Here is a 16,853-nt window from a genome sequence, read left to right as displayed (position 1 = left end):
AACCTATTGGGGCTCTGTACTAAAATAACATCATCAACATAGTCGAGGTCTGTGAGTGAGAAATCACTGATTTCAATGCCGATGGACCTGACGAATGCTGCATTATGAAATCCATTGCCCAACAAAGGAGTGCAGGGGCCAGAATGCAACCCTGCTTAACACCAGATACTGATTTAAAAGGCACTGACATGCGGTTCCCCAGACGAACACGGGGAGTGGTTCCATTATGTAGCTCTCTAATCAAGTCCAGCAGTGTGGTAGGGACACCTACAACTTTTTAAGGCCTTCCATAACACAACACGGTCTACTGAATCAAATGCGGCCTTAAGATCAACATACGCCACGTGCACGGGCTTCCTGAACTCGCGATGTATCTTCGAAAACAAGCAAAGGGCCAAAATGGCGTCTAATATGAACCTGTTCCTCGTAAAATCTGACTGTTGGGAACGATGCTTCCGATGTAGCAAAGGCTCAAGCAAGCAAAACATGCGAAAAACACCTTCCCTAGAACGGAGAGCATGGTGATTGGCCTGTAGCTCTTACATTCATTGCGCGGTCCCTTGCCCTTATAGAGTGAGATCACAATACTGTCCTTCCAGGTGGTTGGCAAGGTTCCAGTTCTCCACACTAGACAAAAGATGGCCAGAAGTGATTCTGCTACAGGATCAATAGTACATTTTAGCAGTTCTGAGTGGATGCCATCAGCACTGGCTGCGTGTCCGTTTTTCAGTTTAGAGATGATACACTTCATCCAGTGTTGGTGCATCAGTACAAATGTCTGGATCTGGAATCACAGTGACTGCCAGATCATCCAGCTCTGAACAAGCGGCAGCTGGAGGATGGTTCAGGACACTGTGATAATGTTCCGCCCAGCGTGAGAGAATGTCGTCATGCGATTTACATGGATGACGTTGGCTGTCGTTCAGGATGCCATTTGTAATGACTACCTCTTGACCGCTGAGGTTGCGAATGGCGTGAAATGCTTCAAGTCACCCCGGCTAAGCCAAATTCGACATCATCTGCCATTTGGTTATAATATGGCTTGCGATTGTGGAGTGCCAGGATGTTAAATTTTCACTTCAGCTGATTACAAGTGTGCTTATCACCATGCTGGCGGGCTGTGGCCTTCAATTTAATAATCTGGAAGGACTTTTCTGATAGCCATGGTCGACGTGCTGGATACCTATGAGCAGCAATTGTCTGCTCAGCAGACGGGTTGAGGGTAGAAGTGAACAGGGACCAGGCAACCTCCACGTCGTCTGGCAGATGAGCTAGAGCCAAGAATCTGTTGCTGACATCAATACAAAACCTGTTGGCTAAACCTGGCACATGGAGTGTGTTGATGTAAAACTTCATCATCATTGCAGAGGATTTACCCTGCTCGTTGGTGCATCAACACCATACGGGCAACCACTAGAAGGTGATATGTGTTCGCTGCGCATTCTGCACCACTGTATGCTCCACAGGAGGCGAAGAGATGCCTATCGCGTGTAATGATGTGGTCCAACTCCTTCTGAGTGACTCCATCATGAGAGATCCATGACATCTGGTATATGCGTTGCCACTTGAACCATGACCCAAGAATGGAAAGAATCTGGGAGGCACAGAATGTAAGCAAGCGGTGAGAGTTATCATTGGGTGTGCTTGAACCATAATGACCAATGACCTGTTCAAATCCAGTTCGTAGGGATCCTGTAACTGCATTTAGGTCACCCAGGATCACGATATCATCATGTGGTGGGACTGTGCATACTAGATGTTCCAATTGATTGTAGAAATGATCTTTAAGTCCACAGATTCCTCTGTCTGCGCATAGATTACTGTGACAGTGAGATAACTATGCCGATGTTTGACATGCAGTTAGGGTTGGAGTGAAATAAATCTTTTCTATTCTTTTGAAATACCTTTTATCTCCTTTTATCCTTCTTTTCTTTCCCCTCTCTTAAATCTATAATTTTTACTGCTGCCTGTGAAACTGCTTTGGGAGCTCTCATCCAACTCTTTTATTGAATTTCTGAAGGAAGAGATGATATAAACAGAATTATTTTTACTTGTTTATGCTGCTGAGCACTGCAGCCAGGCATTGAAGTGTCACTGACGGAACACTAGCAGTGGAACTTCAAAAGGAAACAGACAAACTGACCTTAGTGCTCAGCAGCTGTGTAGAGGAAACAGTTGGGCTCCTGTTTTAAATAATTAAATTTGCAGATTCAGGATTTTCAATGCAGGGTATTTGTTTTTGTGGGGCAGAAGGAGGTTGGTGCGGGAGAGGGAAAGGTGAGGTTTAAATAAACCCAACAAAAATGTGGCAGACTTAAACTCTCCTTCCTTTCTCTGCCACGGGAAAAATAGGACTGGCTACTCTTTGAGTGGCAGTTTGTGGCTAGCTAGTATAAAGCTAAAGTGGGAATATGAAATAGTTACGGCATCCTTTTTTTACAATAAAATGTGAATTTAAAGTTTCTACAAATTGCTACTAAAAGGACAGCTGAATGAATTGGGGATGAGGAGGGGGAAATTGTGGAGGGAAAAACCCTTAATTTCCTATCGCTACTCTGTCAAGAGCAGGAATAAGTCACTTTATTGAGAGGATAATTTTTCACTTAACTTCTGTTGAGTCCAGTATCAAAGTGAAACTAGGATATATGTCTTCAGTGTCCCCCAATCTGGAAAAATGGGCTGACCTCGGTGATTAGTTCTTCTGCATGTGAACAGGTTATCTGGTTTTATTGAGACATGTTCTCTGGTTGCAGTTACATTGGCAAGAGGAGTCTGAAATCTTTATCTTTGAACATTAGTCTTACTGTATATCCCACCAAGTCAAGGTCATTCTTTGTTCCAGAGTCACCACTATTAAAAATGCAATTGCGTATGTGCTATTGTGGCATTGAATGTACCTTCTCTAATAGGAGGGAAATGCTAATGTACTTCCTTGGTTATCATCCCTTTGGATGATCCCTCTGGAGAGTTGCAAACTGGATTCTTCAGGGACCAACAGACACATAAAGGGTTGTTGGATAAATAACCTGGTTTTAAACTGTTTTAGGGCCTTCTTTCTGATACAGTAAACAGACAGGACCCCTGGTCCATGGTGGACCCCAATCCTTAGGATGGGGTTGGAAGTTTTGGGCCTACTGAGGCCCCACAAAATACTGTGCTAGTTCTGAGATGAGGCTGTGATGAACTTCTGATCACATTTTCACATTGTTTACTAACATTTGACTCTTTTAAAACAGGACTAATCAGGAATGTTTTGAGGAAGCCTTTCTTCCAACTCTGCGCACACTGTTTAATGCTCCTGCATCTTCACCTTTGGCTGAAGTAGATATTGCTAATGTTTCTGAACTGTTAGTGGACCTGACAAGACCAAGTGGACTGAATCCTCAGGCCAAAAGGTCCCAGGATTACCAAGTATGTAGATCATGGCTGACGGGGGTGCTACTTTGATGTTTGTGGCTAGAGATTGCATCCCAACAACCCAGCCACTGCTATCACTCTGTGAAGATTTCTCCGTTTGAGGCTCTTGCATAAGAAGGAAGGAAAGAGATTATCCCAAGTGACCTGTCTCTAGCTTGCTGTTTCCTCATGTGGCTAAAGCAACACCACCGTACTTAATTTACCAGCAGCTGTTGTTTGCTCCCTCCTGTGTGTGCGTGCATGTACATAAATTGGTGCACATGCATAAAATGCTGCTTTTTGAGAAATGTAATTTTTTACCATTTAACATAGCTGATCGGGCACTTACATCAGGCACATTACATGGTCTTCTCATGTAAATAACTTTCAACCAGCTTTCAGAATATTCTTATGATTTTTACAGGATTTAACAGTGCATGATAGCTTAGCTGTGAAAATCTGCAATGAGATCTTGATAGACCCAACTGCACCAGATGTTCGTATTTATGCAAAAGCCTTGAGTTCATTGGAACTCAGTAAATATTTCACAAAAGATCTTCTGGTCCTACTTGAGGAGATCCTTGAGGTAGGTAGTATACAAATAAATTGTTACATTGCTCTTGGTACCTTTTTTAATAGCTAAAAATTCAGTATTCTAGTAGTATTCCATAGTTTATTTTTTACTTATTTAACAAAGAATCTGTGTTTAACTTAATACTAATCAGGATGGAATTATTTTTGTTTTAATCAGGATATTTATATTTTAAACTGTGGGCTGAGATCACTATGAACTATGTTGTTAAAATACATTGAACCATTTCAACCAGTGCAATAAGTTGAAGCTACATGGCATGTTTTTCATGTGTCATCACAGTAAGATTCATGATAGATGTGCTGCACCTTATTTTATCACATGTAAATAAAATTGAAGATAGTCCTTTACATCTTGGACCATAGAATAGAATCATAGACGATTAGGAAGAGACCTCAGAGTCATCTAGTCCAACCCCTTCTCAAAACAGGGCCAGCCCCAACTAAATTATCCCAACCAGGGCTTTGTCAAGCTGGGCCTTAAAAACCTCTAAAGATGGAGATTCCATCACCTCCCTAGGTAACCCATTCCAGTGCTTCACCACCCTCCTAGTGAAATAGGTTTTCCTAATATCCAACCTAGACCTCCCACACTGCAACTTGAGATCATTGCTCCTTGTTCTATCATCTGCCACCACTGAGAACAGCTTAGCTCCATCCTCTTTGGATCCCTCCCCCTTTCAGGTAGTTGAAGGCTGCTATCAAATCCCCCCTCACTCTTCTCTTCTGCAGATTAAAGAAGCCCAGTTCCCTCAGCCTCTCCTCATAAATCATGTGCCGCAGCCCCCTAATCATTTTTGTTGCCCTCCGCTGGGCTCTGTCCAATTTGTCCACATCCTTTCTGTAGTGGGGGGCCCAAAACTGGACGCAATACTCCAGATGTGGCCTCACCAGTGCCGAATAGAGGGGAATAATCACTTCCCTGGATCTGCTAGCGATGGTCCTACTAATGCAACCCAATATGCAGTTAGCCTTCTTGGCAATAAGGGCACATTGTTGACTCATATCCAGCTTTTTGTTCTCTGTAATCCCTAGGTCCTTTTCTGCAGAACTGCCGCTTAGCCAGTCAGTCTCCAGCCTGTAGCAGTGCATGGGATTCTTCCATCCGAAGTGCAGGAGTCTGCACTTATCCTTGTTGAACCTCATCAGATTTCTTTTAGCCCAATCATCCAGTTTGTTTAGGTCACTCTGGCCCCTATCCCTACCCTCCAGTACATCTACCTCTCCTCCCCGCTTAGTGTCATCCGCGAACTTGCTGAGGGTGCAGTCCATCCCATCATCCAGATCATTAGTGAAGATGTTGAACAAAACTGGCCCCAGGACAGACCCCTGGGGCACTCTGCTTGATACTGGCTGCCAAGTAGACATCGAACCATTAATCATACTTTTTTTAACTTGCTGGCAAGAATACTGTGGGAGACTGTATCAAAAGCTTTGCTAAAGTCAAGATATATCACACCCACCACTTTCCCCATATCCACAGAGCCAGTTATCTCATCATAGAATGCAATAAGGTTGGTTAGGCGTGATTTGCCCTTGGTGAATCCATGTTGACTGCTCCTGATCACCTTCCTCTCCTCCAAGTGCTTCAAAATGGATTCCTTGAGGACCTGCTCCATGTTTTTTTCCAGGGACTGAAGTAAGGCTGGCCTGTCTGTAGTTCCCTGGATTCTCCTTCTTCCCTTTTTTAAAGGCACCATGTTTGCCTTTTTCCAATTGTCTGAGACCTTGAGTTTTCAAAGATAATGGCCAATGGCTCTGCAGTCACACCAGCCAACTCCCTCAGCATCCTCGGATGCATTAGATCCGGCCCCAAGGACTTGTGCGTGTCCAGCTTTTCTAAATAGTCCTTAACCTGTTTCACCACTGAGGGCTGCTCACCTCCCCATACTGCGCTGCCCAGTGCAGCAGTCTGGCAGCTGACCTTGTCTGTGAAGACCAAGGCAAAAAAAAACATTGAGTATTTCAGCTTTTTCCACATCATCTGTCACTAGGTTGCCTCCCCCATTCAGTAAGGAGGAATGCACCTCCCCCACACTTTCCTGACCTCCTCCTTGTTGCTAACATACCTGTAGAAACCCTTCTTGTTACCCTTCACATCCCTTGCTAGCTGCAACTCCAGTTGTGCTTTGGCCTTCCTGATTACATCCCTGCATGCTCGAGCAATATTTTTATACTCCTCCCTAGTCATCTGTCCAAGTTTCCAGTTCTTGTAAGCTTCCTTTTTGTGTTTAAGCTCACCAAAGGTTTCTCTGTTAAGCCAAGCTGGTTGCCTGCCATATTTGCTATTCTTTCTGTGCATCGGGATGGTTTGTTCCTGCACACTCAATAAGGATTCTTTAAAATACAGCCAGGTCTCCTGGACTCCTTTCCCCCTCATGTTGTTCTCCCAGGGGATCCTGCCCATCAGTGCCCTGAGGGAGTAAAAGTCTGCTTTTCTGAAGTCCGGGATCCATATTCTGCTGCTCTCCTTTCTTCCTTTTGTCAGGATCCTGAACTCAACCATCTCATGATCACTGCTGCTCAGGTTGCCACCCATTTCTACTTCTCCTACCAATTCTTCCCTGTTTGTGAGCAGCAGGTCAAGAGGAGCACGGCCCCTAGTTAGTTCCAGCTACTGCTGTTAACCAAATCTCAGTATTTGCAGCTGAATGTAGAGTTGGACCTTATCTTTATTCAGTCCTTCCTCAGCTGAATGCTTATGTGCATGCTTAGCATTAGGTCTCTTAGGCAGTGGGGAAAGAGTACAGTTTGAGCTGAGATGGAGAGGTATTGGAAGACTGCTACAGATAGCTAAAAGAATAGCAGAGAAAACTTGCATCAACCATGGTCCGAGTGGATGGAGGGTTAGAAGAATACTGTGCTATACATGCAGAAGAGTTGAGAGGGACACAAGGTCGATAAGTCCATACCTGGATTTAACAAAAGTGGTAATTTTGAACTCAGTCCTGAAGTGAATGTGGAGCCTATGGACTCTTTTAAGGATGTGGCCTGAGGAGGGTGGGTGGGGGTGTGTGTGTGTGTGTGTGTGTGAGTGTAGGGCAATAACTTCTGCATGCGTTGGAGTCTAGAGAGCTTCGGCTGTTTATCTGATTCTTCTCTATTGATTTTAAAGCTAGTTGTAGTAGCTAGCTTGGTAGTTTTAATTCTAACTTACAGTTTAAGCATAGTTTGACAAGTGTAGTAAGAAATGACATACTTCCATGTTTGGAATGGCATAAAAATGAAATATATAACCTAATGTGTTGAATCCTCTTACTGCGCCAACAAAGTGCATTTCAGGCACTTATACCTAGTAATGAGAATTAATTTGCCTTCGAGTGGTGTTTGGACTATTGTGGTATTACACTATTACCTGTGTCTAATGGGGTGGGATGGCCCTTTTAAGGGATGTGGGCTTAGCCCAGGGGTGAGCAAACTTTTTGGCCTGAGGGTCACATCTGGCTATGGAAATTGTATGGGGGGCCATGAATGCTCACAAAACTGGGGTGCATGAGGGGGTGAGGGCTCCAGCTGGGGGTGCGGGCTCTGAGGTGGGGCCAGAAATGAATTCAGGGTGTGGCAAGGGGTTCTAGGCTGGGGTAGGGGGTTGAGGTGTGTGAGGGCTCCAGCTGGGGGTGCAGGCTCTGGGGTGGGGTTGAGGGTGCTCCAGGCTGGGACTGAGGCGTTTGGAGGGCAGGAGGGGGATCAGGGCAGGGGTGCGGGTGGGGGGCAGGGTCTGGGCGGCGCTTACCTCAAGCAACTCCCAGAAGCAGCGACATGTCCCCCGTCCGTCTCCTACGTGGCGGCATGGCCAAGCGGTTCTGCGTGCTGCCCTGTCCGCAGGCACCATCTCTGCAGCTCCCAGTGGCTGTGATTCCCAGCCAATGGGAGCTGCGGGGGAGGCTCTTGGGTCGGGGGCGACGTGTGGAGCCCCCTGGCTGCTCCTACGTGTGGGAGCTGGAGCAGGGACATGCCACTGCTTCCAGAAGCTGCATGGAGCGGGGCAAGCCCTCAATCCCACTTCCTGGCTGGAGCACCGGAGCGGGCCAAGCCCCGGATCCCGCTCCCTAGTGGGAGCTGAAGTGCTAGATTAAAGTGTCTGAAGGGCCGGATGTGGCCTCTGGGCCGTAGTTTGCTCACCCCAGCTTAGCCCCACCTGTTACTAACTAGGTGCCTTCCAGGTAGAGGGTTTGAGATAGAGGGTTTGAGGTCAGTAGGTCACCTGGTCCTTAGATAAAAGGCCAGCAAGCAGGAAGTCTTTTCCAGAAGACCATGATCAGGGAACAGTGTGGGAGGGGCTCTCTACAGAAGACCATGATCAGGGAACAGTGTGGGAGGGGCTCTCTACACCAGCTAGGTGGAAGATCTGGCTGGAGATATCTGCTGTGGCAGAAGCCTTTTGAGGAAGAGGCTTTAGGAAGGGCTAGGCATCAGGACCTGGTTTACCTGTTTTGTTTTGAGTTGAACTGTTTGGATTTTGAAAAATAAACCCATCCTAGAAGAAAGCGACTGCTATTCTATTGCTGTTGGCAGCTTTATTTGACACACTGGTTGGTGAGTTGGCCCCCTTCTTATACCACAGTACAGCAAAGTGATGGAACCTTCTGGAAGCCCTGCCCATTGTAGTCCCTGCACTTCTTCCTACCCCTGAAGCTCTAAATGTTCCAAAGGTGAGGGTATAAAAGGGGCTAGGGTGCCCAACTGCCTCATTTCCTTCCAACACAGGTTATATGCAGACCTGGAACCTTTACTGGGTCTTAATAGCAGAAAACATTTATACTCTTAGTACCTTGTACATTGTAGTTTTTACCAAATAAATTGGGGATTTTAGGTTGGAGCTCTCGTATGGTCACAGAGCTGTGACGGGATTCAAAATGGTCCAGGCCTTTATATGGTCTCCTCTGAAATGTTCAGAGCAGCACAGGTGCCTTGAGGCATTGCTTTCAAAGGGTCCAGTAGCTTGCTGCACTGCCGATACACCTTCCAATAGTGTGAATGGGCAGGGACTCATCTCGAAGAATTCAGATGATTGATCAGTAGCCTTCCTTTTATTTCGGCCACTAATTCTAAAATGAACAAAGGTTTAATGCTGGTGACCTAAATAGTCTTTTTATTCTTCATCTACATTGCTACGTAATGACCTTGGTTTTTAAACTGATCCACCCTGTTGTTTCCTAAATAATTCGCCTTGTCTGTTAGTATCCATAACTTAGAGAGTGTTTTATCGCCATACAAAATATGGTACTAGTTGCATTTACTATAGTGAAGGGTACCTGATTCTCAGATATAGAAATACCAGCATTTTGTGGATAATCCTATATTAGAAGATATGTAGAAACTGAGCTGTTGCAGAATTAAGCAATATTAATATGAAACATTTCTACCCACAGAAGGTCAAAGATAAGTTGTGTCAAAGAGCGATTGAGAAATTCAAGATGAATTTGAATTTAAGCAAAGGAAATTATTTCGACAAAGACCGCTCAGAAGTAGAACAGGAAACTGGCACCACAACATCTGAGCATGTTAATCCAAATGAGGAAGGTAATGTACTGAAAGTATGGCTAACAGGAGAGTAAATGAGTCCCTGAATGCAGGCAGGGTGGGGAGTGTATATATATTTTTTACATAGAAACATAAAGGTTTTCTCTTTACTATGCAGAGTTTTAAAGTAACAAAAATATAAGTTGTACATTCTTACCCTTTTGAAAAAGTATTGCAATGTTGGACTAATCTATCTTTTGATTTTTTTTCCCTAGCTTTTTCCTAGTTTCTCTACTGTTTTTCCCTTTCATTTTCCATATTCCTCTTGTGTTAAGTATTGCCACACGTTTCTCCATCATCGATTCTCTCCACAGTCTCTTCACAAATAAATGTTACACTAACCAGATGGGCTTTCTTCAGCAGATTTGAATAGTCACTTACCTCTTGAATACTAGTGTCTACTAATTAGCCTGGAAACCTACTGAGTTGAAAAGTTTTCACTAGTTTTCAAGTTCTTCTTTCCTTTGCTTGCTTGTTGGACTTGAGTACTTTTCATATCTGTAGTTTTTCTCAAAAGAGATTTCTTATGTTTTTCAGACTAATTTTTATTGTAGTGATATGTTAGCCGTGATGCCTCTTCTCAGTGTTAGCTTATGCATCTGGAGCTAGACTTTGCACTTGTAGTTGTGCAGCAAGAAGCTAGCCATCCTCTGTACCATTTAGGCAGCAAGGGACCACTTGCAGTTCCTGTGCTATCAGTAACTCAGATCTGTTAGCACCCCTTCGGACAAGGAGTTTAGAAATCCTTCCAGGAACTGGTCTTGATCAGTTTCCTATCTAAATAGCTAAGCAACTTTCTTAAGCTGACTTGAAGACCACTCAGTTGGCTCTTCCTTTCTGCTTCTTTATTAGTGGCTTACTTCAGGGCCTGAACTCCATCATTTCAGAGTACTAAGCTCCAGGAGTCATAGCTCAGTGGGGCTGATAGATTAAAATAAATTTAATTCAGAGATGAATCACAAAATATGTATAACAATTTCAGCTGTTTTCATCTTTGCATATTCATAGTAGGGGGAGCTGGTAGTGATTCGTTTGTTTAGGTTGTGCGCCCTCGCCTCTCTCCTCCAGCTGTGGGATAACAGCCTTTGCCTACTGTTGGCTCATAGTTGGTTTTCTTTCCAGTGTGAAGTTCCGTCAAAGAGGAATGGAGATTCTGCATTTCAGTACATATTTTCTTGCAGCGAGAGCTCTTGCGTCCTGTAAAGCAGTGGTTCTGAAATTGTGGGGTGTGCTCCCCTAGGGGTGCAGAGGAATATTTAGGGGGGTGCAGGACTGTGGCCAGCCCCCACAGGAGGGCAGGAAGGGAGTGCCATGCCCCCCAACCCAGCACCGCTTTGAATCTGAGCTCTGCTGCTGAGGATGCCTTGGCTGTGCAGTAATTGGAGGGGTTGGGCGGCGGGGGGGAGAAGGTAGACAGATTCCATTACTGGTAAGGAGGGACATGACTGGAAAAGTTTGAGCATCACTGCTGTAAAGAAAACCACACTTTGCAATAGTTGCTAGTGTGTGTTCCTATTTTTTCTGAATTAAAAATGACTGAACTTTTAAAAAATGACAGCAGAGTTGTGTTTAGTTTATTTTCAGCATTGGTATGTAAAGATCACATCTGTTACGATTGACCTGATACACTGTTCTGTTACACAGAAAAGAATAAAGAAGCTGATCAAAGTCCTGTTAATGAACATAAAGATAATGCACCTCCAAAGCAGAAATCTACAAGAAGCAAAGCTAATAGAGGTATGAGCTGACTTATAGCTTAACATTAACAGCTACAAATATATTTTTTTTAATTTAAAGTAAGCCCTATAGGAATTGCAGCAAAAATGTTTTTGTTGTAGCATAATTTTCTTTAAAGCCTTTGATTTTTAAAAAATAAATAAAACATCTCTGACTGACAGAGTTTATGAAACAGTTCTTGTCACTATAACACCCTTATGTGGTTACTTTACACAGACTAAAGCAGTGTCAAGTTATCTGTAAAAAGTTGGAACTGTGGTTTATGAAACGAAACTTCTGCCTCTACTTGATATTCTGTGTGTGCAAATAACGTCCATGTCAAATACACATTGCACTGTTCGTTACTGCGAGGTGAATTGTAAATTCTGTCATTGGACACCTGACTTAAAATCTTTGAATGATTATAGGTGTTTAAAAAGTTGGGATAGAGGAGAAGAAAATGTTAACTGGTTTTAGATCCCTCATTCAACAGGTGAGAAGTAAGGGGATGTATTAACGCATTTTATGGCACATTAGAGCAGTATAAGGAGAGGAGAAAGTATGTGATTTGAAGCAAGACACAAAAGCTGAGCTCTGACTTTGGAAACAACAGAGCTAGCCAAAAGAAAAGACCCACAACCTCCACATTCTCTGGCCCTAAGTCACATCACATTACTGCCTGCAAAGATACTAACGGGCCCCGCTTGTGCAGTCTAAATATTCGGCATGGAGATGAGATAGCAAGGACTGTTCAGTCATTTTGCCTTTTAGTTGCCAATGAGAAACTGGCTTCCTAATTCCTTTTTATTATAGTCTAACTAATAGAACCCAATAAGTATTGTATGTAAACAAATAAGGCATTTTAAGAGGGTGATGTGTGTGTTTCTTCATGGTTTATCAATCATCTATAGTCAGGGTCCTGTGTTCTATGTCTGTGGTTCTCAACCAGGGGTACATGTACCCTGGGGGTACGCAGAGGTCTTCCAGGGTGTGCATCAACTCATCTTGATATTTGCCTAGTTTTACAACAGGCTACATAAAATGCATTAGTGAAATCAGTACAAACTAAAATTTCATACAGTGATTTGTTTATACTGCTCTTACTATACACTGAAATGTAAGTACAGTATTTATATTCCAGTTGATTTGATTTATATAGTAAAAATGAGAAAGTAAGCAACTTTTCAGCAATAGTGTGCTGTAACACTGTTGTATTTTTATGTCTGATTTTTTAAGCAAGTAGTTTTTAGGTGAGGTGTAACTTGAGTCTGATTTGTCTTGCAGACCCCTCTGAAAGGGGTACGTAGTCTGGAAAGGTTGAGAGTCACTGGTGTAAGGAACTACCCATGTGTGGTGAGGGAAATTTGTTTAGGAAGAATAGTATTGAAGAAATGAAAAGTCTCTAGGAGTTCTAAGATGTGAAGATTGTTTGAACAAAAGGCACATTGTCATTGTTCTGGTGATGGGTAACTTTCATTTGTGTTTTAGGGCAGAGAAAAGTCAACACAGAGGCTAGGTCTGTGAACATGAGAAGAAATCGTAAAACGGTAGCGTCTGACAGTGAAAGGTAAACAGTCTTGTGTAATGACTGTATGACGTCCCTACTGCCACTCTAACTTCCTTCCTTCTTCCTTGCAAGCAAACTTAATTCAAACCCTTTCATCCATATGATCCTTCTTTTTAAAATTAGATGTTCCAAGCACAGAAGATAAACTACATGTTAACTATATATACTATAGAATTAATCCCAGACTTCTCAACAAGGGTAATAAAAAATAAGTAATTAAAAGCTGTCCATAAATGTTCAGTCTCCTTCAGAAGTACTAGTTAAGAAAAAGTAATTTTTTTCCTTTCAAGGAAATAAAACAATTCTTTAATAGCTAAGACTTACAGCTAAGAAATTCAACCTGCATTAATTCTTTTCCAGTATATCTTCCAATTTTTTGTTCTTGTGTAACAGCTATTTAGGGAAGGGTTTGTAAAGTTACCTCTGCTATACTAATTGCTACTATCTTGTTGCTATTATTCAGTTTTTTAATTTGTAAATTGATAAACTGTAGAAATCAACATTTGGAAAAAAAAATTGAATGCCATTCACTTCACCCCATTACGCAGTGCTGTTATCTTAACACTAACTGTGGACCCACATCTGCTTATGGTCAGGCACATGACCCATTAACTTCAATATGATCAGGCCTTTTAATTTGTCTAGACAATTTGTTTTATGTTGATAGCCCCTAAAAGCTTATCTTGCTGCTTTCCACGCACTTTAACTACTAACCTTTGGTTATGCCTTTGTGGTGGTCACTACTCTAATTGATATATACACAGCTATTTAAAAATAAACTTACAACCTATATCAAGTGCAGTGTCTACAATAAAGAATGCAGTTTATTATTCAGTGGTTTCAAGGCAGTGCATTTACATTTAAATTTGCTTACAACTTTTTTGTGGCCATTTTGAAACCTTTTATGTTTAGTGGTGATGAAGTTCCAGAACCAGTTACATTGCCAAGTTCAAGACCTTCAAGACGAGCAAAAACAGCAGCACTTGAGAAAACTCGGATGAATCTCTCAAAGCTTCTGAATGCAGAAGCAGATGATTGAAGATGAGAGCAAGCAAGAGAAGTGTCCTTCATGAAAGCCAGCTCTTCACAAGACTTACAAAAATAAGCTTTGTTTTACTGTCAATTTAGTTTTTTTAAAACTTTCTATAGTTGTAAAAACATGAAGTTCCCTGGAACTTTACAATATTTTAAATTAGGGTTAATTTTGACAATCACTCCTTAGATGCATATTTTCTCTTTGTGTAATAAAAGTATGAAGTCTGTCTTAAACCTGATTTGCGGCTTTTAGTCTTCTTGATAAAGCACCTTAACACCACAGCACTTTCCATCTGAAGATTTAAGTCTTATTCGCAGCATTGAGAATTACCTTTTGAATTTTCAAGCTAGCTGTTGTTTTTGGTGTGTGTTTACAGTTACTGGTGCGTGGGTTCTTGAAGGCGGTACATCTTAATGGACTTATTCTCATTATTGGCTTGTCTGTATTGCAGTGTGACGTGGGGGGGGACCTGGTTGCTTTATGCTTCCAGTTTAACCACTGAATCATCAAAGGACACTTCTTCCAGGCTCTTGACTCTCTTGGCTCTATATTATCAAGGATGGAGAACTGAGTGAAAGAATCTTTGCTCTGTCCATAAAATAAGTGCATCGAGAAAAGGGAAATGTGCAGTATAGGGTTTTTTTATACCTAATATAACAGCACACTACTATCAATACACTTTTTATTAGACATGTCAAATAACCTTAACTGAGGCTATGTTTTAGGCTTGATAAAATTGTCTACTAGGTAATAAAAATGGAAACATTTACATCTGCTTAAGAGGTATACTCCATGACTGTTGGAAGTGTGAAATTAATTCTAAAATGCAATAAAGCAATTAACTGGAAATGTGTTTACATCCATTTTAATTGGTGACAGGCAAATTCATAGAAACAAAACAAAATGGACCACTTATCAGAAACATCAATAAAAAAGTGCAGATACAAGTTTGTTGAATGACTATCTTTCAAGAGATTTCTCCTGCAAGGCTGGCCTTTCTTTTAGACTACAGTTTTTAAATATTGACACATTTTCTCAGGATAAGTGAAAATAAACCCCACCCGCAACCCCCTAGAAAAGGAAAACATACTGTGCAATCTGATTGTTCTGTAAATTTTGAACATTTCTGAATGAGATTTTATACATCTTTGCCACATCTTTTTACTGCTTTGCTTCGAGGTAGTCAGTCTCCACCTGGTACAGAATTGTTTCTGAATCATTGCCATAAATCTTTACAGTTAGTGACCCATGTCACAAAATATATTAACTTTTGTGCACAAAAATAGAACTGGGATAATATATAATTAAACTTAAAAGAACATACGCCCCCTCTCCCCCCCCCCCACATGAAATACTATTAAAAGGGAAACATCTGATATGAGATTTGTACTGCAAAATTCCATAATGGTCAAATGCAAACCTTCATGTAAAAAACATAAGAGTACATCAAAATGAATAATGCTACTGATTTTAATATAAAGCCAAATCACAAGAGATCAGTTCAAGATCAATTTAATAAATGCTTATGATTCAGCAGGAGTAAAACAACAATGTACAAAATAATAGTGCAAGAATAGCTGCAATCTATTTGTTCTCATCACTTTTGAGATTTTGGTTAAAAACTTTACAGCTGGCAAGAGATACTGTTGCAAAATTCAGATTCCACTCAGTGGGCTGATTAAGGCACTTCTTTACGGACTTCAACGGTTGAGTTGCTGTGTTCATGTCAAATACATTCTGCTTCTCAGAGGCTTTCACTTGTATCAGGCTGGGGGAGGGGGAAAAGGAGATAAAGAACTTTAGTGTTTTATTTTTCATCCAAACCAGGCACATCACCACAGGTGAGAGGTGGAGAGGGCACTTTTCTTTTCTTTGGCTACCTCAAGCCCACCTAGAGGTACCAACTGGGAGTGGAGCAGAGCTGGGGCTCTGCACAACATCTAGGAACACTCAGGGTTTTCCTCACTGTAAGGTTAATTCAAATTATAACTGAAGCACTGTCCCCAGCTCAAGTCCTGTCCACACAATCCTTAATGCAAGTGTGGTGGTGCTTTAAATTGGAGTTGGCTGGTGCATTGGGGCTCTTAGGCTACAGCTCAAATTAGCACAACTCATCAGCTGCCCCTACGGTTGGTTGGTGCACTTTCTGTGCTCTGCAGTATTGCCAGGTTAGCCTCTCTCGAGTGAGCATGAGAAGTGTTAACCGCAGTCAAGCTGTAGCCTCAGTCCCTGTCCCAAAGTTTATTGTGTAAAAGTAGTCTGCTTATTGCTGTGTTTAATCTAGGTTGTATTTACAATAGAGACACTAAGGATGGATATACTATTTCCCTGGATGGCTGGGTGGTTTTGTTTTTTATCCATACCAAAAAAAGCACTGAAATCAGGCTGCAGCCTTCAATTTATTCAACGCAAAAACCTCATCAGTGCAAGGTAGTGTGCATTCAAAGGTCAACAGGAAACAGTCTCTAGAAAGTAGGACAAAATTCCAAGCTAATTTCAAAGCTCTCTAAACACATTTTTATCAAAAGAACAAGTATTGGAACCAGGTGCCCCAGCAACTGTAGAGTGAGATTTTTCAAATGTACTCAGTCCTGGTGTTCACACTGTACAATTTGTCAACATTGTTTTTCAAAGGATTCAAAAGAGAACTACAAAAATGATTCAATTTCTGGAAAGCCTGACAGTGAGAATCCAGGAAAACTCAAATCCATTTACCTGAATAAAGATAGTTAAGAGTGATACTCAGCCTGAGGCTTTGCAGCATATGTTATTAAAACACTGTGATTTTAATTATTAACCAATCAGCCTGCTTTTACTATGTTAACTAACTAGTTGATAAAATAACTTTGCTGTGAGAAAATATATATTAAAAATAAATAAGACAATGAATTCACACTACTGTAGCTCTTTAATGTTGATTGCTCACTGGTGTAGTCTAGTAGAAAAAGGCACAGTGCTCCAGTGGCTAGATGCTGAAGCTAAACCAATTGACTGGAAATAAGCTGCAGGTTTAACCCACATTAC

The 16,853-nt window shown here is 41.9% G+C and overlaps 2 protein-coding genes across 3 annotated transcripts in view; one reads left to right on the top strand and one right to left on the bottom strand.

The window, feature by feature from the left end:
- The window catches only part of NCAPG (non-SMC condensin I complex subunit G), a 40,391-nt gene extending 26,355 nt beyond the window's left edge, over nt 1-14,036 (top strand). Inside the window, exons 17-22 of the mRNA XM_084625712.1 lie at nt 3,237-3,411; nt 3,821-3,982; nt 9,360-9,510; nt 11,155-11,247; nt 12,715-12,793; nt 13,706-14,036. Of these exons, the coding sequence (XP_084481838.1) occupies nt 3,237-3,411; nt 3,821-3,982; nt 9,360-9,510; nt 11,155-11,247; nt 12,715-12,793; nt 13,706-13,832 (787 nt within the window). The 3' untranslated portion in view covers nt 13,833-14,036. The remainder of the gene's footprint in view (nt 1-3,236; nt 3,412-3,820; nt 3,983-9,359; nt 9,511-11,154; nt 11,248-12,714; nt 12,794-13,705) is intronic.
- A 1,298-nt stretch (nt 14,037-15,334) lies between these two features.
- LCORL (ligand dependent nuclear receptor corepressor like) overlaps nt 15,335-16,853 on the bottom strand; it is a 179,228-nt gene continuing 177,709 nt past the window's right edge. Inside the window, exon 7 of one of the 2 annotated variants that reach the window (XM_084626503.1) lies at nt 15,335-15,597. In XM_084626503.1, the coding sequence (XP_084482629.1) occupies nt 15,414-15,597 (184 nt within the window). In that variant the 3' untranslated portion in view covers nt 15,335-15,413. The remainder of the gene's footprint in view (nt 15,598-16,853) is intronic. The other variant, XM_084626499.1, reaches the window with a different exon arrangement.

This window comes from Lepidochelys olivacea, assembly GCF_965140295.1.
Source record: "Lepidochelys olivacea isolate rLepOli2 genome assembly, chromosome: 4".
Taxonomy (NCBI): Eukaryota; Metazoa; Chordata; order Testudines; family Cheloniidae; genus Lepidochelys; species Lepidochelys olivacea.
The sequence above is the reverse complement of the archived record's forward strand: the minus strand, read 5'-3'. Positions and strand labels throughout refer to the sequence as shown.